The sequence below is a fragment of the Scylla paramamosain genome, chromosome 34 (genome assembly GCF_035594125.1).
Source record: "Scylla paramamosain isolate STU-SP2022 chromosome 34, ASM3559412v1, whole genome shotgun sequence".
Taxonomy (NCBI): domain Eukaryota; kingdom Metazoa; phylum Arthropoda; class Malacostraca; order Decapoda; family Portunidae; genus Scylla; species Scylla paramamosain.
The window spans coordinates 10,598,586-10,622,719 of record NC_087184.1 but is presented as its reverse complement, the minus strand read 5'-3'; the positions used below and the strand labels follow the sequence as shown (position 1 = coordinate 10,622,719).

At 37.5% G+C, this 24,134-nt stretch overlaps 2 protein-coding genes across 2 annotated transcripts in view; both read right to left on the bottom strand.

Annotated features, from left to right (window-relative positions):
* LOC135090157 (protein sidekick-like) overlaps positions 1-15,103 on the bottom strand; it is a 105,708-nt gene extending 90,605 nt beyond the window's left edge. The window contains exons 1-2 of the mRNA XM_063986566.1: positions 14,125-15,103; positions 116-238 (exon numbers count right to left, since the gene is read on the bottom strand). The gene's annotated coding sequence lies outside the window, so the exon portion shown is untranslated. The remainder of the gene's footprint in view (positions 1-115; positions 239-14,124) is intronic.
* A 137-nt stretch (positions 15,104-15,240) lies between these two features.
* LOC135090156 (6-phosphofructo-2-kinase/fructose-2,6-bisphosphatase 1-like) overlaps positions 15,241-24,134 on the bottom strand; it is an 83,027-nt gene continuing 74,133 nt past the window's right edge. The window contains exon 11 of the mRNA XM_063986565.1: positions 15,241-19,974. Within this exon, the coding sequence (XP_063842635.1) occupies positions 19,915-19,974 (60 nt within the window). The 3' untranslated portion in view covers positions 15,241-19,914. The remainder of the gene's footprint in view (positions 19,975-24,134) is intronic.

The following is a 24,134-nucleotide window of genomic DNA, read 5'->3' as shown; positions in this document are numbered from 1 at the left end:
AGAGAGAGAGAGAGAGAGAGAGAGAGAGAGAGAGAGAGAGAGAGAGAGAGAGAGAGAGAGAGAGAGAGAGAGAAATTGATTTTTGCTCAGTAACATAGAAAACTTTCTCTCTTACCTTTTTCTTTTTTTCTTTTCTTTTCTCTATTTTCCCGGTGATATACATGTGGCCTTGTATCTTGTCGCTGATTGGCTCATCATCGTGACGTCACACGGCGGTTCCACCAATCATAGCAGAGATCTGAAGAGGAAGTGTATAAAGGTTATTTGTGTATTGGAGTAGGAGGAGGAGGAGGAGGAGGAGGAGGAGGAGGAGGAGGAGGAGGAGGAGGAGGAGGAGGTGTAGAAAAAAATCAAGATCAAAAGACAAGAACACGAATAACAAGAACAAGAAGAAAAAGAGGAAAACTAACGAGAACATGAGGAACAAAAAAGGGAACAAGAAGAACAAAAACAAGACCAAAATAAAGAGGAACAAAAACAACAACAACAGAAAAGGTAAGGAAGTTTAGTAACAACAACAACAACAACAACAACAACAACAACAACAACAACAACAACAACAACAACAACAACAACAACAATAATAATAATAATAATAATAATAATAATAATAATAATAATAATAATAATAAAGCTATAATGATAATGATTAGAGGAACTATTAGTGTGTTTAACTGAAATGGTATTAACGATTCATGTAAATCAGTTAAACTTTGTGTTTTTAGCACACACACACACACACACACACACACACACACACACACACACACACACACACACACACAGGTTAGCATTCCACCGAGAGAGAGAGAGAGAGAGAGAGAGAGAGAGAGAGAGAGAGAGAGAGAGAGAGAGAGAGAGAGAGAGAGAGAGAGAGAGAGAATGATCACCCTTGAGAATACATGAAAACTTTCTTGGTGGTGGTGGTGGTGGTGGTGATGGTGGTGGTGGTGGTGGCGGTGGTGGTGTTGGTGGTGGTGGTTAGGATAATGGTAGGAAGGAATCAATGGCGCTAATAATGATAATAATGGTACTAAATGTGATGTATTACTCTCCCAGGATGTGTGTGTGTGTGTGTGTGTGTGTGTGTGTGTGTGTGTGTGTGTGTGTGTGTGTGTGTGTGTGTGTGTGTGTGCGTATTAGGTTGGGTCGGGTGTCTAGTAATTGCCAACATATAAGTAGTAGTAGTAGTAGTAGTAGTAGTAACAAAAATACTACTACTACTACTACTACTACTACTACTACTACTACCAATAATAATAATAATAATAATAATAATAATAATAATAATAATAGCAGCAATGATAATACAGCAAGCACGAGTGATGAGCTACACATAAAAGTTCACATTTACCTAAAAAATTGGAACAGAGCGTGTATTTTTCTGCCTCACTAATTAATCAAACTCAAAAATCCACACTGATATATTTGGAAAGAGAGAGAGAGAGAGAGAGAGAGAGAGAGAGAGAGAGAGAGAGAGAGAGAGAGAGAGAGAGAGAGAGAGAGAGAGAGAGAGAGAGAGAGAAATATATATAACTCAAACTGAAGACAAAAGTCGATACGAAAACACACACACACACACACACACACACACACACACACACCTTTACCCTTTCATCCACGAAGATTAATGATAAGGAGGACACGTAATTAACAATCTAAGCACCTGGTTCACCTGATTTATATGTGTTTGCACTCACCAGTGAAAAAGAACACGAAAGAATAGGAAAGAAAACTAATGACCAGAAAGGAAAAGAAAAGAAAAAAAAAAGAGAAGTATTGGTATTCTCTCGGGCCAAGCAATATGAAATGTGTAGATAGGTAGGTGATCGAAACTATATGAAAACTAATAATAAAAGAGGCGTCTCGCTTGCAAACTAACAGGAAAAAAAAGACGAAAATGTATGAACAAAGAAAAACATGATCTTTCCCGTAAAACATAAATAAATAAATAAATAGAATAAGAAGAATAAGAATAAAAAAAAAAAAGCTAAAACCTTAAAATTTAACTACAATATTTCACCGCCAAATTATGTGACACGCCAATCGAAATGTGAAAAATAACTTCAGAACGACATGAAAAGAAAGGGTAAGAAAAAATATAAGAAAAAAATATCACGTTCTGCTCTCGTACAAAATAATGTGACAAGTTGATCGAAAAAGTATGAAAAACAGTTTGAAATGGCCAGACAGGAGGAAAGGAAAGATAGAGAGAATGGAATAAAAGAGAGGAAGTAGATTAGAGTACCAGCGAGAAGAGGAAGGGAAAGATAAAGAGAATGGGAATAAAAAACGAGAAAAGTAGGTAAGAAAAAACATTAAAGCAAAAATTAACATAGATAAACAATGCAATGGGAAAAGAACGGAATAGAAAGGAAAATACATAAAAAGAAAGGATAATGATAAAAAAAAGAACAACGAAAGGAAGAAAAGGAGAGATAATAGTAAAAAGAGAAGAATTAGATACGAGGAAGACATCTTCACAATATAAAAAGGAAGAACAGAGATAAGAAGAGAAACTAAGCAAACAAAAAGAAAGAGTAATAATTAGAAGTACAAAAAAAGAAATAAAAAGAATAAAAGGGAAGTATGAAAAGAAAGACCAATTAAAACTACAAAAATGAAGAAAAGAACTAAAAACAAGTAGATAAAAGAAAAGAATAATTATTAAAAGTAGAAAGGGAGGAAAAAGAGAATAACAATAAAAGAGAGGTACAGAAAGAGGAAAAACTTAATTAAAAGCTACAAAATGGAAGGAAAGAGAAATAGGAAAAAAGGAAAAAAAAAAACGACAAACAGGAAAGAGCACTCAGCCTCACAGAAAACGACGGATTCTTCCCAGGGCACAGAAAACGTAATGCGTGGGAGAAAACGGGAAAGTGACAATGAATGGGTGACTCCTCCATTTTATTACAAACCCGGAAATTTTATCACACGAGGGAAAACTGCTGAATTGAGCCGAAATAGAAGAGGAAAACTGTCTGGTCCTTCTGCCACTTATCTCTAAGGCTCTGTTTCCCTTCCTACGAGAGATATTTAAAGGGTTCATTCAGGCGGTCTCGAAATATCGTATCGGAGCTCCAAACGCAATGCGAGACGAAGCTTTTAAGTCCGGTTGCGTAATGCTTGTTTATTTTGCTACATTCTCTCTCTCTCTCTCTCTCTCTCTCTCTCTCTCTCTCTCTCTCTCTCAGAAAACAATTAATGACACCCATACAAAAAATGTACACAAGAGCAACATGAAAATATAAAAATGATGAGAGAAACAGATCGTGAAAGTAAAAGAAAGAAAGAAAGAAAGAAAGAAAGAAAGAAAGAAAGAAGAAGAAGAAGAAGAAGAAGAAGAAGAAGAAGAAGAAGAAGAAGAAGAAGAAGAAGAAGAAATGAGAACAGAAACATGCACATATAAACCTGTCCTAAACTAACCTACCTTACCCTAACCTAACCTAACTACCCTAACCAACTCAGTCTAACCCTAACGCTAACCTAACCTAACCAACTCAAACCTAACCTAACCTAACCTAACCTAACCTACCCTAATCACCAAACTACAAAATCGCGCTGGAATCACCGTCTGGCTAATGACGTGGTTAATGAGATGACTTAACAGCCCTGGAGCCGTAAGCCTAATGAGATGAGATGACCAGACTCACCGGGAATAATTAGAAGAGTAATTTTGACAGGCGTTCATTCACCTGGTGGCGCCAAAGGGGTGAGCAAGTAATTAGGGTAGGGACAGGTGGAACAGGTGGGATGTTTTGTGTGGTGCTGTTATTGGTCATTAATGTTCTCTATCTCTTCTTAATTCTCTCACATATAAATTGCCACGAAAATTAATTAAATCAGTTTCCCTTATGTATACACTAATTGTTTCCTTTTAATTTATTTTTTTCTTCATTCTTGACCTTTTTTTTTTCTTTTGTTTTTTTTTACTTTGATCTTAAACTTGCACCTTTTCTTTTAAAATTTTATTTTTTCCTTTCAAATCAGATTTTTTTTTTTTTCATTTAAAATTGGACTTTTTAGTACTAAACATTATTCTTGAAATTGGTAATTCTCTTTAAAACTGGACTGTGCTTTAAAATTATTTATTTTCTTAAGACTGAGCATTTCCTTTCAAATCGCACATTTTTCCTTAAAATTCGTTGTTGTTGTTTTTTTTTCTGAAAAGTTAACTTTTCTCTTTCTCAAAATTTTACTTTTCCCTTAAGTGTGGATCCATTTTTCCATTGAAATTAAGGTTCCCCAAAACTTGACTTTTTCTCTCATGAAATATAACTTCTTTATTGAAAATGGCACTTTTTCCTTGAATTGTAACTATCTTGCTTTGAGACTCGACATCTTCTCTCAGTTCCTTTCTTTTCACTTAAAACTGACCTTTTCTCTTAAAACTAGGCATAATTTTTCTTAAGGATTAAACCTATTTATCCTTAAAACTGGGTCTTTCTAATAGAGTGTCGGTTCCCCCAAAAGAAAAGAAAAAAAAAACATTAAGGGATCACATTAAAGATGTGTCATTCGAACACATCTTACTTTAGAATCAAGTGTATTGACCCTTAAAAATTTGGTGTTCTTAGACCTTCAGTTTTCCCTTAAAACAATTAAATTAAAAATAATAATAATAAAAAGCAAACAAAAACAGTAAGAAAAACCCCTGAAAGATTAAACATTTGATATTTCAGGATCCAGGAAGCGAGGAGTCGGCCAGAGTGGAAATTACCTAGAGGAATCACTCCGAAAAATACTGAAAAAATAAAATAAATAAATAAATAAATAAAACAGAACATGCCATTAAAAATAAAAAAAATTTGAACATATTTTACTTCTGAAATAAACGTTTTTATCCTTACAATTGTTTTTTTCTCTCTCTTTGAGTTTCACTTTTCCTAGATGATAATAATAATAATAATGATAATAATAATAATAATAATAATAATAATAATAATAATAATAATAATAATAATAATAATACATAAAAAATCCAGTCTTGAAGGCAGTCTCTCTGAATGTAAGATGGCAGAAATTGCGGTTGAAAATTGTGGTAGAGAGAAGAAGGCACTCGACATTTCAGTATCCAAGGAAATTAAGAAACTAGCCCAAGCGGAGATGATTACCCAGAAAAAAAATAGCCCAAACCAGCAGTCAGCCCGCAACCCGCCCCCGCTTCCCGCCTGCCGCCTGCCGCCTCCCGCCGCCGTGACAGCTTCGCGTGCTGGCCGGCAGTAAATTCGTGATATCCAGTGGTCGGGAAAAAATCACAGTGTAAAAAGGACGCTGTAATCTCATTATTCAAAGCAAGAAACGCACATGTAAAGCCAAAATGGTGATAAAAAGACGTGTAATTATATTAGTCATACATTAAACGCAATGAGAGAGAGAGAGAGAGAGAGAGAGAGAGAGAGAGAGAGAGAGAGAGAGAGAGAGAGAGAGAGAGAGAGAGAGAGACAGAGAGATGAAAAATGTAGTGGCTCCGTGCGGTAAATGTGTGGTGGGAAATGTTATGTTCAACTGGTAATAACTTTTTATGAATTAATAATGAAGGTGATGGTAATGGTGATAATAATATCAATAATAATAATAATAGTAGTAGTAGTAGTAGTAGTAGTAGTAGTAGTAGCAGTAGTAGTAGTAGTAGTAGTAGTAGTAGTAGTAGTAGTAGTAGTAGTAGTAGTAGTAGTAGTATAGTAGTAGTAGAAACATTTGAAGACGAGGCAACAGTGGAAAAATCAAAGCATCTATAAATCAACGGAAAAAAAACGTAGCCTTCATTACACTTTCAGCTGACATTCTCTGGCATTCATCACACACACGTTGCAAGCCTCTGTCAACGTTACAACACACAGAGAAACATCACAGACCTCTGTCAACGTTACAACACACAGAGAAACACATCACAGCCCTCTGTCAACGCTACAACCACCAGACACACATATGAAGTTTATAAAAATATTCCTCCAGCAGACTCACTCTTTTCAATCAATAAGTACATGGATAAAATTAGTAAGTAAATGAATAACAAAAAAAAAATAAATAAATACAAGGAAATAGAATAAATAAAGTAAAATAGAACAAAAATAAAGCAAACCAGAATAAAATGAATAAGTCGCTGAATAACACAAATAAATAGAATACAATACAACAAGAAACAAAAAATAAAATAAAAAGAGAAGCAAAAGAAAAGCAAAAGAAAACCCAAACACTTGAAGAAAAATAATTGAATAAACAAAATAAACAAGAACAAACAAAAAAATCATAACCACCTCACAAAGAACAAAATAAAAAAAATAATGAACGAAAGTACCATTAAAGTTCATACCTCCCTCTCTTCTCCCCACAAAAAAAAAAAAAGTTGAAAAGAAAACGATAAAAACTGTTAGTCTCCCCTAAAAACAGTGTTAATAAAGGAGAAAACGATGAACTGAGTCGTTTCGTGACGGGCTCGCGTGATGGGCCGAATGGGGTGTTGGAAAGGCCGAGGAGAGAATGGAAGACCAGATCAGGTGAGTGAATTAACCTGCGAGTTATGGACAGGTCAATACACCCCGCGCCCTCCGCACGGGTAAAGTCATCAGTCTGGTAAGGGTGGTGGTGGTGGTGGAGGTGGTAGTATAAATAGTTGTAGTAGTAGTAGTAGTAGTAGTAGTAGTAGTAGTAGTAGTAGTAGTAGGAGGAGGAGGAGGAGGAGGAGGAGGAGGAGGAGGAGGAGGAGGAGGAGGAGGACAAGCAGTATAGAAAAAGAAAAAAAAATACAGAAAGCAAAAAAAAGCAAAGTAGTAATAATAGTAGTAGTAGTAGTAGTAGTAGTAGTAGTAGTAGTAGTAGTAGTAGTAGTAGTAGTAGTAATAGTAGTAGTAGTAGTAGTGACGACAGCAATAATATTACTAAGAAAAATTAAGCAATTATCAGCATTAACTACTACTACTACTACTACTACTACTACCACCACAACAACAGCAGCAGCAGCAAGGTGAGAACAATTATCCCTAATAAAAACGACCTTCACTAACTTATTCAGCCTCCACCACCACCACTACCACTACCGCCACTACCACCACCACCACCACAATAATTATCCCTCTTATGCATGAATGACTATTGATCAACATTATTCATCACTCAGTGGGAGGGAAAAAGACAGATAAATAACAAAAAAAAGTAGCAGTTTCCATTGCGGCATAATTTAGTGGCTCGCATTGATAGGGGGAAAAATGCTAATGAATAAATTAATAATAAGTAATAAGTTGAGAGCGTCACCTTTCGTAAACTAATTAAAAAACGTGATATTGGCTTGAGTTGTTGAGAAATTGACGAGTGTAATGTGATGAGGAAGAGATGACGTGATTGAGAAAAGAGGAAATGTGATGAAAAATAGATGTTGGTAAGAATTATTTAGGGATTTTGAAATTAGAAAGAAAGAAATGTTAATGAACTGATGAAAGGAAGGAAGAAGAGAATGTTGATAAATTGATGAACTGAAAGAAGAAATACTGATACAATAATAATAAAAACAAACAAAAAAAACAAAGTAATGATTTCTGATCATCCTCACTCTAGATTTAATTTCAAAAAAAAAAGTGATATTGGTTTAAATTAAAAATGAATGAGTGAAATGTGGTGAGGAAGGGATGACGTGAATGGTGACAGACCAAGTGATGAGAAAGAGATGTTGGTGAATTATTAATGAGTGATGAAGATTTACTTTGAGGTGTTGATGAATAAAATAAGGGAAACTGATACAATAAAAGGGAGGAAGAAGGAAATGTTGATAAATGAAAGGAGGACCGGAAGAAAAATTGCTGATAAATTGATGAAAGAAAGAAAATAATAAACAAACGAAAAGAACGAACGAAAACAAGAAAAAAAAAACAAATAGATAAATAGACAATGAAGCAGATAGGTACATAGAGAGTCATTAAGAAAGAAAAAAATAACAAAAATGAAGGCGAGAAATAAATAAAAAATAGAAATGCAATGAAATTAATAAAAAAAAGATTAAGCATAAATAAACATAAAAAAGGCAAAAACATGATGGCAGATAAATATATAAATAAAATAACAGCGATGAAGAAGAAAATTACATAAGAAAAACAAAATATGATAAAGACTCGATATAAAAAAAAGAGAAAGATATAAACGTGATAAAGAACGAATATAAAAAAGATAAATGTGATGAAGAATGAATGAAAGAGAAAAAAAAAGTAATTTATGTAATGTAGTTTTCTCCTCTATAAACAAGATCTATGGAAATTATGTTTGCCCTCTCCCTTCCTCTCTCTCTCTCTCTCTCTCTCTCTCTCTCTCTCTCTCTCTCTCTCTCTCTCTCTCTCTCTCTCTCTCTCTCTCTCTCTCTCTCTCATATCTTTCTCTCCCCTTCATATCCTCTCACACACGTCATCAGTTATTTCTCTCCCTTTCCTTCCTTCCTTCCTTCCTTCCTTCCTCCTCCCGCTCCCGCTCCCGCTCCTCCTCCTCCTCCTCCTCTTCCTCCACTTCGCATACCTGAAGTCATACATTTCAGATCTAAGTAATTACAAGTCTGAAATCACCCTTACCTGAGAGAGAGAGAGAGAGAGAGAGAGAGAGAGAGAGAGAGAGAGAGAGAGAGAGAGAGAGAGAGAGAGAGAGAGAGAGAGAGAGAGAGAGAGAGACACCCTACTCATTATTCTCTCCACCAAATCTTAATGAGACGTGACTTGTGTACAATACCTGCATGTTACCTGCTCATATTTACCTGAGTTGACCTGTGATGTTAAATTTGCTGAGAGGATCGTTTTCTAAATAATAAGGAGATTGCTTACCTCTCTCTCTCTCTCTCTCTCTCTCTCTCTCTCTCTCTCTCTCTCTCTCTCTCTCTCTCTCTCTCTCTCTCTCTCTCTCTCTCTCTCATGGAATACACCAATACACATGTTTTCCAGACAATATGGAAATAAGTCTAGGGTCTGGAAAACAGGAATTCCGAGAGGTTTCCATAAGCCTCTCGTATGGCCTAGAGAGAGAGAGAGAGAGAGAGAGAGAGAGAGAGAGAGAGAGAGAGAGAGAGAGAGAGAGAGAGAGAATATAGCGTGTGAAATTCCTCTTTTTCCACTACCATGACAGTCTGTTTCTCTCTCTCTCTCTCTCTCTCTCTCTCTCTCTCTCTCTCTCTCTCTCTCTCTCTCTCTCTCTCTCTCTCTCTCTCTTTTAACGCGAACTTACTGAGAATCGAAAAGAGAAAAGACTATTTTTTTAACTACACTGCACGTCTGCCTGTCTGTCTGTCTGTCTGTCTGTATGTATGTATGTATGTATGTATGTATGTAAGAAAGGAAGGTATGTATATATTTATGCATAATAATGAAGGAGAATTATTAATGCAGTCTCTCTCTCTCTCTCTCTCTCTCTCTCTCTCTCTCTCTCTCTCTCTCTCTCTCCTATCATTTCTCCAACACTACACTCAAATAACCAGAGAGAGAGAGAGAGAGAGAGAGAGAGAGAGAGAAAGACACGAGACGAGACGAGAGGTAAAAGTAACGAGAGAGAGAGAGAGAGAGAGAGAGAAGCCGGAGTAGCGATATTAAGACTCACTCACACACAGAACAGCCAAGTTTCGAGCAAGATATTCGAACCACCCAAGCTTCGGATCGAGAGTTACACAATCGGTACTAAGTTTCGAAGCTCCGACTCACAAGTTACCGTGGTGAGATGCTCCACTCGATGCCTTGGAACCTTGTGAACCGCGCCGAGCCAGGGTTCAGGGGAGATGAATGGCGTAAATGAGAGAGAGAGAGAGAGAGAGAGAGAGAGAGAGAGAGAGAGAGTACAAGCTTTCAATTTTCAAGGAACATTTCTTTTTTGAATGATAGTAATACATGACTCTCTCTCTCTCTCTCTCTCTCTCTCTCTCTCTCTCTCTCTCTCTCTCTCTCTCTCTCTCTCTCTCTCTCTCTCTATGGCCACCTTCCCATCATTTCCTTCTCTCTATATAGGATGAAAAGAAATGATGGAGGAGGAGAAGGAGGAGGAAATGGGTACTGAAATGTATGAGATGAAAGAGAGAGAGAGAGAGAGAGAGAGAGAGAGAGAGAGAGAGAGAGAGAGAGAGAGAGAGAGAGAGAGAGAGAGAGAGATGTGCAGGGCAGAGTTACATGCTAGATGCAAATAAGAATAAAAAGCCTCTCTCTCTCTCTCTCTCTCTCTCTCTCTCTCTCTCTCTCTCTCTCTCTCTCTCTCTCTCTCTCTCTCTCTCTCTCGTTTTTCTTCATCTGTTTTTCTAATCCGCCTGTTATTTCTATTGTTATATTTACACAAAATTTTCATTATTACCTTCACTGTGAACTTTTTTTTATTTGTTTTAATTACGAAAATTGTGTGTGTGTGTGTGTGTGTGTGTGTGTGTGTGTGTGTGTGTGTGTGTGTGTGTGTGTGTGTGTGTGTGTGTGTGTAAGGCTGCTTTATCTCCACGTTTTTTTTTTTTTTTCCTCCTCCTCCTACTCTTCTTCTTCTTCTTCTTTTCACTTCCTCCTCCTCCTCCCCTGAAGAATAGGAAAACAATAACATATACATAAATAAGCATGGAAGAGGAGGAGGAGGAGGAGGAGGAGGAGGAGGAAACATAAAAACACCTATCACTGCTCTTCCCTTTTTTTTTCTCTCTTCCTTCTTTATTTTATCTCCCTCCACTTCTTATTCGTTATCTCTCCTTTTCTCGCTCCTACTTTTATATTTTTCTTTTTTTTTTGTCTCCTTATTTGACCTTATCACTGCGAGCTCTCTCTCTCTCTCTCTCTCTCTCTCTCTCTCTCTCTCTCTCTCTCTCTCTCTCTCTCTCTCTCTCTCTCTCTCTCTCTGTGTGTGTGTGTGTGTGTGTGTGTGTGTGTGTGTGTGTGTGGGTTGGTTCGTGGGTTGCATAATTTTGTGGCCAATACGGATTTCATATGTAAAGAAAGGCCTACAGATATTTATAAATTGATTCTCCTTCCTCCTCTCCTCCTTTCTCCTTCTCTCCCTCTTCCTCCTACTGACTTATCGCCTCCTTTTTTTCCTCCTCTTTCCCTTCTCCCTCACACTTGTCTTTTTATCTCCTGCTTCTCCTCAACGCTTTTCTTTCCTCTTATCTTTCATATTTATCTTCCTTCTACTCGCTCCCTTCCTTCCTTCCTTCCTTCCTTCCTTCCTCCTTCGTTCATTTCTTTATATTTTCCTTCTTTTCTTATCCTTTTCTTCTTCCCCCCTTCTTCTCTCTGGATTTTCTTCCTTTCTTTCTCCTCCTCTTCCTTCTCCCTCGTTATCAGTTGTAGTACTTTCTCTCTTCTCACTCCTCTGTCTCCCCCTTCTCTCCCTCCCTCCCTCTCCCTCCCTCTACCTCCCTCCCTCTCCCTCCAACTCTCACCTCCATCTTCCTCCTCCATAGCCTTCCCTCCCATCTTTCTATAAGCCACCCTAAACCTCCTCCTCCTCCTCCTCCTCCTCCTCCTCCTCCTCCGCTTATCTTCACTTCCCGCCCTTCCTTCCACCTCCTTCTGCCTTATATAACTTTTTTTTTTCCTCCTGCTCACTACCAAATGTCTCTTCCTTCGCTTTCTTCCCTTTCCCTCCTCCTCTTCCTCCTCCTCGTATCTCCGCTTCCCTCCTTTCTACCTCCTCCTCCTGTCTTATATAACCTTTTTCCCTCCTGCTGCTCCTCTCCTCTCCCTTTTTTCTCCCTTTTCCCCTTCCTCCTCCTCCACCTCCTCCTCCTCCTCACTCCTCCTCCCTCCTCCCTCCTCCTCCTCTTCGTGCTGGTTCTCAAATATAGCGTTAGAAGAGCGTAGTATTTTCCCAGTTTATGTGGCTAAGTAGGACTAAAATATTGGAGCAGGATCCGGTTTAAGGAGCTGTGTTTTCCTTTTGCTTTTTAAACTTTTCTATTTTTCTTTTTTTTTCCTTTTTTTCGTTCATCTCTCTCTCTCTCTCTCTCTCTCTCTCTCTCTCTCTCTCTCTCTCTCTCTCTCTCTCTCTCTCTTGCTCCTTATCTCTCTTCTCTGATCCCTTTTCTTTTTTTTCCATCTTGTTTATCCATGCTTTTGTTTAGGCTTTTTCCCCTATTTGTCGATTTTTGTTTTTTCCTGCGTCCTCTCTCTCTCTCTCTCTCTCTCTCTCTCTCTCTCTCTCTCTCTCTCTCTCTCTCTCTCTCTCTCTCTCTCTCTCTCTCTCCTATTCAAAGAACCACGTGTAAAGGGTTACATAAAGGATCCGGTTAATTAAATACTTCCTCGTATACACTTTTAATCCATTTCACGGAACCATCGGATAAATGCATATTTCTCTCTCTCTCTCTCTCTCTCTCTCTCTCTCTCTCTCTCTCTCTCTCTCTCTCTCTCTCTCTCTCTCTCTCTCAGAGAGAGAGAGAGAGAGAGAGAGAGAGAATGAATTTTGAATGGATGAATAAAAAATAGTTTCCAGTTTTATACCTTTGCGAAATTAAATTCTTTTGTTTTATTTATTTTTTTTTTTTTATGCAGGTGTGTGTGTGTGTGTGTGTAAGTGTGTGTGTGTGTGTACTGCAGAAGACATGATATTGCTCTCTCTCTCTCTCTCTCTCTCTCTCTCTCTCTCTCTCTCTCCAATGGACACACACGCATTTAACACAACTATTAGGGTTAATTTGCCAAAACCCATTCACCACAACTTGTCATTAATAACACAACAGCGAGGCTAAAATTTCCACTACATTAATACGCCATAATAAAAACACATACATAAACAGAATAGTACCCGAACAATACACTACTATCATACGTGGAATTTTTAGGGAAAGCGAATTATCAAATACATTAACGATTGAACGAGTAACCAATGAATGAACTCGCTCACTAATTCAATGAACTTTTAACAATATAATTAAATTGATAGCTAAATTAACTAAACACCAAATTAAGTCGCTTTCTTATTAACTCACAAACTCATTATCTCATTCGCTCACTCGTTCATTTATCCATTAACTCACTAACTCATTCACTAAATAAATAAGCTGCTTAACTTACTCTTTTATATATCCAATTACCTATTTATTTATCTTCTATCTACCCATCTATCTACTATATATGCAAAGACAGCCTCGTCGTGATGTACAGTAAATATTAAGTTAAAACCGCAAAGAACCATTCAGGGGAACAAATAACTGAAGCCTCGAAGCAGAATTGTTCCTCTCCTGAAGCTTTGAACCATCATCCCCATTTCTGTCATGGCGTGTCCCCGACTGGCGCAGCTGTCAGAGGCAATGTTTACGTGGCAACAAGATCCCTTTAGTGTGCAGCGAGGAGAGAAGAGGACGGAGAGAACAGGGGAGGGAAGATGAAGAGAGAATACGTACTAGGTGTCCTCTCTCTCTCTCTCTCTCTCTCTCTCTCTCTCTCTCTCTCTCAGCAGCATGCCTCAAAAATCTTTCCTGCTGCCTCGCTTTCAATTATTCTTCTGCAGAGCTTAATCTTTTTTTTTTTTTTTTTTTCCACCCAGCTCCCCTCCCCCTCGTGCTGCAATGTTAATACCGGCAGCTCAGGTTCACTTTGTCGGAATGAAATGCTAAAAACAAGGGAATGCGTTCTCGACCCTTCCAGCGTCTGCACTTGGCTACTTTTGGATGTTATTAAAGTTTTCAAGATGCTTTCGTGATTCAGGATAGTTTGATAGGTTTTAAAGGAAGTTATTTTGGGGTTTGGTTTTCAATGTTTTCATGATTCTAGTGGTAGTTAAGCGGGTTCTTGTGGAAGTTATTAGGATTTCCTATTTCTTTTTGTTTCTCGAGATATTTCAGCAGGGTTTTCGAGATGTTTCCGTGATTCTAGTGATAATTTAACAGCTTACAGTGGAAGTTACTAGTTTTCAAGACTCAAATGATTCTGATTGGCCGGGCTCTCCTTATTATGGATGCCCAGCGTTTTGTCCACGAATCGACCACCCAACCAATCACACACACACACACACACACACTTCTAGCGATAAGGATTCTTTATTAATAGTAAACACACCCATGAAAACGCGACCAAGCATCTCTATGGCCTCCGAAAAATTATTTTCAGGAGAGAGCAATGCATTTCATAATACATAACACATAATGGAAGATTTTAGTGCACGTAGGAGTATCTGTGGTTCTATTCATCTGCTCACCTTATTGATTCCTGTTCCAGATCTTCCTTATTGTTTCCCTGGCTGCCTTTACGCCTCTTTTCTTCCTCGACGCCCCATCCTCGTCTGCACACGTCAGCTGTTCTCTGTTTACACGTTAAATCTATTCAAGGAAGTTATATCCTTGGATCTATAACATAATAAATTTTTTCACCCTTAGATAGCATTTGTGGCGCATCTTGTTCTACTTTTCCTCGTGTTCTCTTAAATGCCATGGTGTTTTGTTCTTTTTGTTCTTCAGCCTCGTCCAATGACTGACCACCAGCTGTCAACCCGCGAAATTTGAAAATTTTTACTTTTTTTTTTCTGCATGGTATGTGATAGCTGTTAATGCATCACGGTTACAATGACAAGGTTAAACTGCTGATAAACCTTTCTTTTTTTAACTTACATAACTGTGATGGAAATTCTCTCTCTCTCTCTCTCTCTCTCTCTCTCTCTCTCTCTCTCTCTCTCCGATATAAATAAAAACACAACATTGGTCTGATGAATGCAGAAGAGTTCCCCAAGAAAAATATGGGTAAAACTCTTAAAAATGTGAAAAAAATGTAAATGTAGTTTACTAGAATAATTATATGAAGGAAAATGGACAAAGTTATAACATATTGGGTAGAAGTGAACTAGTTTGCTATTAATGTTTGTTTAAAGAGCTCTCTACTCAAGAAAATTTAGTGGAGAAAAATTACTGCGTTGATATTCCGTTGAGAGTTTGGTAAAGAAAAATAAGTCTTCGAAAGTTTTCCTCTATTAAGACCCTTTTACTTAGACATCTACGGGAGTTTGGGTGTATGCTCTAGTGGAAGTTATTGTGACTTTCAAGTGTGTTTTCATAATTGTAGTGACAGTTTAACATGGACTTTACAGAATCAAAGAAAAAAAAAAAAACACCTTTGAGAGCCTGACTGATCTGCAACGCCTCTCAGAACGCAATTAAAAACGCAATTAAAAACAAATCTAGACCTTAGTACTGCTATCAGTTGTCAGTTGGAATTACACACGTGGCTTGCAGTCATCCTGCAGTTCCTTTCTATGCATTTTCTGGAAACTATAACGGCTTCCCATAAATATGGAGAACTAAAAGGATAGTAAGAATAAACCTGAATAATGCAAAGTTTTATGGAAATTGCGTCAACAAAATAAATTATAAAAACCAGCACAGTAATTGCAATAAAAAGCATCGTACACTATTGCTTTGTATCCATCATCAGGACATTCCAACAGAGCTAAACATCAAGTACAGGAAGAATAATGCTACTTCAAACCTTACTGTACCACCTCTCACACACACACACACACACACACACACACACACACACACTTGTACATGGTTGCCTTTCTTGACTGTCACAGTTTTGTATTTGCTACAGTCTTATTCTTCATCAGCCACTCACATTTCCTCTCCTACAGGGAAATGTCATCCCAGCAACACTTTGAAGAATTATAGAAAAATAATTTGATTTTCACCTTGCTTTCATAGTTAAAATATTTCTTACTTCAAAAATCGGTTTCTTCAAACTCTGAAGTTTAAGTCATCACTTAATAACAAAGTATTAAATCTTAAATACTAAGGAACATTACTTCTAAATATTTATGCAGTGTTTGAAATCCAAGAGAATACACGAGATGCATTATTAGAAAGTGATTCAGACCCTTTGACGTATCACACTCCACTCACATACACAATTAAATATAGTGTATGTAGTAACTTGTAATTCCATTATGAAATTAATCCCTTCTCCTCTGTGACGGTCAGAAGGCAGACTGATGTTCTAATACTTTACAGAGGCAGCATTGGAGGGGTCTTCATGTGGCAGTTTCCATCAGCAACACTACAGTGGCCGCAGTGTTGCATGAGCAGCGTCACCTGGAGCTGCTGCAGAGTTCACCAGGCAGCAACAACCCAGTACATGGCTTGGCACTATTCTTTACATGGCAATAAGAAGTGACTCCATCCCATGTTCAGTTATGCTTTATACATGATAACAAAATATATATCTATAGAAGCCAAAAAATGTTTATATTGTCAACTATTTCACACAAGCAACAAGGAATACACCATACATCAAAAATACACTTGTGAACACATGTTTTAGAGAGCAACAACGGACCAAACAAGGTGGTCTTCATTTGACACCATCAGCCTGGCATGCCTCACCAATCACCACACCACTTGTTGTGGTGGCCGTGATGCCACTGCTGCCACTGCCTGTCAGTTAATTGTGTTGCTCAATGAATGTCCCTCTGATGCTGCCTCTTATATGACTGCTACTATTTTCTTTTCTCCATTTATACCATACAATAATACACCCCCCCATCAGCCCACTAATAACACTGTATAGTGCATGTACCACTGCAGCCCTTACAGCGAACATCATGGTCAGCCTCCCTACAATGATACCAAGTAACTATTCCCCAGTGTCCTTCATGTGTTCTGCATGCCTTCCCACTTGCCTGTTCTAACTTATTTTGATTTTGGAAGCAAATTTCTCCATTCACATGGGTCAGGCTTAGACTCCTGGCAGCAGCTCACAAACTTGCAACCTTTTGTACCTCCCACCAGGGTTCTGAGCTTCATGCCTCAGACTCCTGCTGACCTCACTGATGCCACCACTCAGGTGTTGTGTGAGCGGAAGAATCACTGCACCACAAACTGTTCACTGCACCACAAACTGGTGCAATCACATCATCATGTCATTAATTCATTAAAAACTTTCACATAACACTTCTACAAAGATAAGTATTAGGGTTATTTAACTTTTCTATTTCATTACAGTGCTCAAGTTTACCTAAGACATGTAATTTAGGGATAAATATGTATGTAATACCTGACATTATTTGCAAGTTTCTCAGGTACATTTTTCACATCCAAAGTATAACCTCTATCATAATTGTGTATTGCATTGTTGTATAGTTGCATTTCAATAAATTATATTTCAAACTTTAATAAATACTAAACCCAAACAACATTGCTCTTAATCACTGTAAGTTTGTCAGTAAATCAAACATTTTTTACAGACATAGTACATGAATACTTGAATCTACCAATTATAGATTTCTCAAAAAAATCTGATAAAGCAACTCCAAGCAGTGACATCAGTAACAATGCTGAGGCATCAGCAAGCAAGTTCTCTTTTGAAGTCAACCAAGGAGATCAAGGAAAGGAAATATATTTATGAACTGAAATTAACCAGTTACAAAGCTGCACAATCCTGTGATATCATACCAAACTATTGCTTATCAACACTGTTGTATTATTGGCAAACGAATAAATAGATTTAGTGTTGAGCATACATCATTGTCCATTACAACACAAAGGTTGTCAGGAGCACTGCCTGCACACATGAGGCCCTCAGGGCTGTTCACTTCCACAATGTTCTCTGTAAATAATGCACCAACCTCTACTACTCATGTTAAGACGAAAGCTAATTTGGAGGCTTACAACCAAATCATCACAAAGAAATGAGATCGCTGCTTTTCTTCTCTCACTGGATTAACAATTGTTGTACTGACACAAATACTAAAAAAGTTCCCAGATTTCTCGAGATAAAACTATAAATAGTATATATACTGTATCAACAACTACAACCCTACCCATAAGCATTTTAAGTGCTCAAAAGCAATGGAAGTGCCTTTTTGTTCACACACTTGTTGTGCAACACAAAGATTTGATCTGATCACAGCAAGCAAAGCAGTGTTGTGCAAGTATTAATGTTAGCCTCTTTCACTGTGCATCAATATTCAATATAAATAAACTCTTGAGTTACCTTCCAAGGAGTTTCTCCACCACAAGGGTGAGCACTGCCTGTGTCCCAGCGTGTGTGATGCAAGGCGACGCAGGGACTGCTGGATCAGATGATTTTTGTGCACTTTAATCTCTTATATATACCTATGATAGTCTAGAAAAATGAACAAAGTTCAATTTCTGTTTTGCCATTGATTCACACGTGTGCTCTTGATCCCCACACCCGTCACCAGGAGGGCCAACACACACCAGCCCAGCACCTCACTCATGACAATACTAATGTTTGTTTATGGTGATAAGAACAAATTGACACAAGCTTGCGCATCACAATATTAAAAACTGACAGTCTTATATAAAATCTCCATTATCATCATCATCATCATAATCACAATCATAATAATAATAATAATAATAATAATAATAATAATAATAATAATAATAATAATAATGATGATGATAACAATAGTAATCTATCTACCAGGCTGAGAGTCCCCTTCAAGGGGGTTAACCTAGGCAAGGTATCATGTTTCTTCTGAATGGTGGAATAAAAACACAGAGGACAGGATGATTCCCAGTCCCTTCATTGCATTCCTTTCAGTTACTTTTCACAATGCAAAGGGAATGTGGTGGCAGTATTCTTTCAACCTGGCTGGAGAGCGCACAGCCAGGCCTTGTCCCCATCATCACCATAATAATAATAATAATAATAATAATAATAATAATAATAATAATAATAATAATAATAATATTAATAATAATAATACTCAAGTGCACACAGCAGGTCTTAGATACATGATGTCAATGACAAATGCACACTACACCTGCCTGTGTGGCCAGCAGTACACCAGTCATCCACCAAAGATACACCAAGTCTCATTCTAAACTGTTGCTGCCACTTGTTATTGCCATAATGTTGTGAGTATATTCTCTTAGCATCAAACTAAGTGCAGTACTGCAAACTACACACACACACACACACACACACACACACACACATTCAGTATCACTTAGTCCTTTCTCTTCACCCTGAATGAAGATCTAGAGCTACACTTTCAAAATATCATCACACGAAAATTTCCCTAATGATCTGACGGCTCCTGCTCATGTTGCCTCATGACTTGTGCCACACCACTCCCAAAGCCCAGTGACAGCTTGTGATGCAGTTGTCAGGTTGTTGGAGAAACTTTTTAACCCTTCTTTCCCGTCAACAAAGTCACCAGCACCCCAAGGTCTGGCCACGTACCTTGCCTCAACACTCATCACGAGACATCTTGAAGATCCAGCCCCAGATTCAGGATTCAGGTCTGACTTAGATTTGTGTCCAAGTTTGATTAATTTCCATTCTTACTTCTCAATAAAAGCTTGACAGTTGAAGGAAATCTGCTAAATATGTAACTAAGTAAATCTTTCTAACATTGTAAATTATTAAAAACATAATACTACTTTCATTCCACTTTCAAACTAACTTACTGAACTCTCAGTTTGCATTTTCTCATGAGTTTTCTAAAAAAGTTCCAAATTCATAACTGATAACACAGTGACAAGAAACACTAGTACTGCTACTACTGCTACATGATGTTGTCTGGATTGCAAATTAAGTGTATCTTAATCAAGAGAAGTTGCCATACACATCCTGTAACTAGAATACCACATGACTTGAAAGTGACACTGCAAAGAAATTGATGGTAAGATTTGGTAAGATTTAAAAGTACAATTCAGCACACAATGACCATTCAATTTTTGTCATCCTTTGAGATGCTATAAGTGGTGAAAGTGTTGTCTTTCTTTAGCTACACAGTAGTGAGTACTGTAAGCAGTCTAAATGTTTCCTAATCTCTACTGAGCACACCTACTCACTAACATACCAGTCACTGTGATAAAACCAAAACTAGTCACAAGAGAAAAGCATTACACATATGCCTGGCCACTATCCCAGCAGTGCCAGAGTGCCAGTGTGGCTGTGGTTTGAACAGTTCTCACGTGGTGCCATGAGGAGACCGGCCAGTGCCTGGTGGTGGTGACGCGCTGACTCAGTAGTGGGATGGGACAGTCACCAGAGCATCCTGAGGGTTTCTCCCAATACTACAGTCCTGCGGGGATAAAAGGACCACAGCCCGTAATGACGGCTGTCCAGGGAGGGCAAGGCTTCCCTCACACATGCCTACTCCTCAAAGCTTCACCAAACTGGTACATGTGCCATCTCCAAGTGAAGGGAAATTTTGTTCTTTGATTATCTAACTTTAAAAGCAAAGTGTTTTAAGTCAAGTTGAGCACCAAATTAGCTGTTGTCTTATGAAAAATTGGTACACTTTTATCACATGAAATAATGTCAACAGCAAAGCATAGTATCCAAAAGCTAAAATGCTGTATCACTTGTGTATGTAATGTGTACCCATACATGCATGCTTGCATAACACTGATAAAATCCTGGAAAAATTTATAAAGTTTTCTCTAAAATATAATCTTATACATACAATAAGAAGTAACATTTAATCTAAATTTACAGGAAAACTGATAAACATCATAATTTTGAATATTTATTTCCCAAAAAAAGCTATTTCCTGGTCAAACATTATGGCACACAAAATTATGAACTTGATCTGAGGTTTAGAATTATATCAAGTGAGCAAGAAATTTTAGATATACTTCCTATTTACTTTGTAGAAATATATATAAATTAAAATCCCAATGAACATGAAAGCATAGCAATTGATATTGTGCTTTCATCCATATATTCAGTTTGCATTTACATAAATTTTCATTATAAAATTATCTTTATTCTGTAACCTGAAATTATCTTTCCCTATTGTCTGATTGGAAGTCATATGACAGGCAGTGGCAGAGGAAGGAACATGTCAGTGCTCCAAGACTCAGTGTGGAAATGTGTCAACATCAATGTGTTCCTCTCCTTTCTTACCTTCTACTGCTGCACCCACACCCACCTTCTCTCTCTCTCTCTCTCTCTCTCTCTCTCTCTCTCTCTCTCTCTCTCTCTCTCTCTCTCTCTCTCTCTCTCTCTCTCTACAGAGGTTGACAAAGAACAGTGTGTGCAGGGAGTGAAGTGAAAGCATCACTAAAGATGATCCAAATGATATGCAGACCTACATTTGCATTATAAGTCCCTAAAAAACTGCAAGGAGTATCAGAAAACTTGACTGCCAAGAAGTTTTCTAATATTCACAGCAATTATAAATGCAGGCCATGAAGAGACAAGCAACCACTTTGTATATTTTGTTTTTTGCGCAGTTTCATGATAAGCTGATTCATTGGCGGCTGTGATTTTATATTTCTCATCTTCACTCATTTTCTCATCAAAACACTATACACTCTAAAGTACAAATAATTCTACTAACTAAACATTACTGCACCAAATGATTTAAAAGCATCTTTATATCAACTTTAAAGAACCATTCTTTAAACAGACATGAATTAGACCCCCTTTCACAATGAAATGATGACTGGAGAATCACACATTATTCATTTAAATTTACTTTTCTGAGTTATGCTTCTTTACTTTTTCTCTCATCCTATGTTAACCAAACACAAAGCTTTATCATTTCTAGTTGGCCAAGAATTAGTAACCTATGATTACTTACCACAACTGTCTACACTAGAGTTAATAAATGCATAAAAAATTAAAGTGAAAATATTCTGAAAAAGTGAGCTGTTCAAATGCACAAGTTTTAGTCTTTCACAGCAACAAGACCTCTATGCAGCTATGCAGTATGAGGAAAGTAGAATATCAGTATCCTATAATTATGTAATGGTTTGCAAAGACATCTTAACAAACTCATACTCCTCAAATTTTAGGGCAAGGATTGGTTGTGTTAGGTAGCTTACATTTCTGTGGTGCACAGCTGATCTCCATGCAGTGCAGTCTGTGAGGGTAATTCCTCTCTGCCCAACATGGGATTGTAATTGTGAATGCATGTATGCATTTAAATGAATGCCATGCTCCTTAACTATGACGTGACCTTTGGATCTTTAATGGTACCGTGAGGTTATAGAGTGGTCTTGATTACTCTTATATAGTAGGCATTCTCCCTCTTTTACTACTCTACTGCTTAATACTGAAACATGTCATGCTTTACAACAATGACAAATGAATCAGAAGAGCAGCCATGAGAGTAGGCAGTGAGGAAAGAAGCCCCTGCAAGGAATCAAGAAACAGGAATCTGACTCATTACTAGCTGAGCCATCAGTGATCACCGATGCTGCTTATTTCTTTGAGATGAAGTTTAAATGCTATACATACTCATAAATACTGAATTTTCCTCTATATATTCTAACAGATCTGAGATGACAAAAATGTTTACTTCATCTTCATAAAGAATGTTTTAACACAACCGAGTTACTACTAATGGCTGGACTGTACTTACTTCACTGCTACAATTAAGTGTAGATAATGAACAGGAGCTCCAAAGTGAATAAAGGTATATTTCACAACCTTAAATCTTCAAATGAGTTCCAGGAAATTCAACACACACACACACACACACACACACACACACACACACACACACACACACGTCATCACAGTGCCAACAAATCATCACCTGCAGATATGAAAGGCAGCAACTACTAAATATTTTAGCAAAAAACTAAGCAGAAACAGAATTCATCACTAGTGTTAAGCTACAGAAGGCTACAGAAGAGCACGCACACACGCATAGATTAATTAAGCAGAAACTAAAAATAAAGAACACACTTGGCTGTGCCACCAAAGTCTAAGTCACTCCAAAGACCAATATCGACAGAACATTGTTAAAACACATCAACAATACATGACATGCTGGTTTCAAGTGCTGGTAAATCATGTTTTAATACAAAGGTAATTTAGATGCAAATATAAAATCATATGACATGATTTATGAAATACCCAATGGTAGCTGAAGAAAACCTCTGTCTCTTTAAATGAAATCTCTACCTCAACATTATAATTTCCTTGAGCAAAAAAATATCCTAAGATGTAGCTGTCATATAAACAGAAATATTACACCTTCAAGACTAAATAAAGTGATATGTTTAACTGTCATTTAAATGCCACTGTTGTGCTTGAGTACATATTCTCCCATCATAGTTAGCTACCTATTATTGTGCAAACTACAGTAGCAGTGTCTCAGAGGGCTGGCCTGGCTGGCCAGCAATACACAGCAGGAGAAAGTTAACCCTATACTATCCTCACAACTACTCTCATCATAGCACAGGACTTGTGGTACAAATGCCAAGGTTTACTTATTGTAGTACAGAGTTCTGTAAGCCCAGTATCAGACACCTAATAGTAATTAACAGCATTCATTGGTGATTTCTAGTCACTAAAATGGTTTCCATTAAGAAAGAAAAACAAATTTCTTGCAAATCATAAAGCAAATATTTTGTCATTATGTCCCAAAAGTTTTATGAGCATGTACCAGAGCAGGATATCTAAACAAATCCTATTTTTAACTTTAAAACATAATAATAATAATAATAATAATAATAATAATAATAATAATAATAATAATAATAATAATAAAGGAACACATTAACATCAACTATTCTCTTGGTGATGAGTGTGGCATTGTTACAATGAATAATCACTATGAGAGTGCACATGGTGTGAAAATTACCAATAAAAAAGACAAGTCAGGAGGCACAGCCCGTCCTACTGGAAAAGGTCCCACTGTGCTGCATGCATTGCTGTGTGCTGCTCAGACACTGACCTAAGCAAGGTGGCTCAGTGGAGGAGTGTTTGGCTCATGCCAGTCTTGTGGCACATGACAGCACCTGCTTGTCACTCTAGCAGAACCATATGAGCTCCACTGCCAAGTTCTAGATAGTGTTACTCAATGTTTCTGAATCATATAATTTGAGAGAGGAAAGAATGTTGATATGGGCACTTGTTTACTTCTAAGGGGTCTTACTGCTTTGAAATGCAGAAAGTTACTGTAATGAAACATCCATTCTCAAGAGGCTTCTTCACATAAATAGTACAGTATGTATGGAATCAACATCTATGTAAATGCATCAAATTTTAGAGCTTTTGGAGTTAAAAGATCTACACAAAACTGACATTATGAAGTGGTGAAAAGTGTACCAAGAAATGAGTGCAGTAAGATAAGTTGGCCACAACAGAATCGCAGACAAGCACCACCCCTCCCATTCACGGCTATAGGCAGAGTGTTGGAACCTCTACCACTGTGCCACCCAATCCCCAGAGTGCCCTAGGAAGTAACATGAGTCTGAATTCATTCACACAGGAATCCAAGGT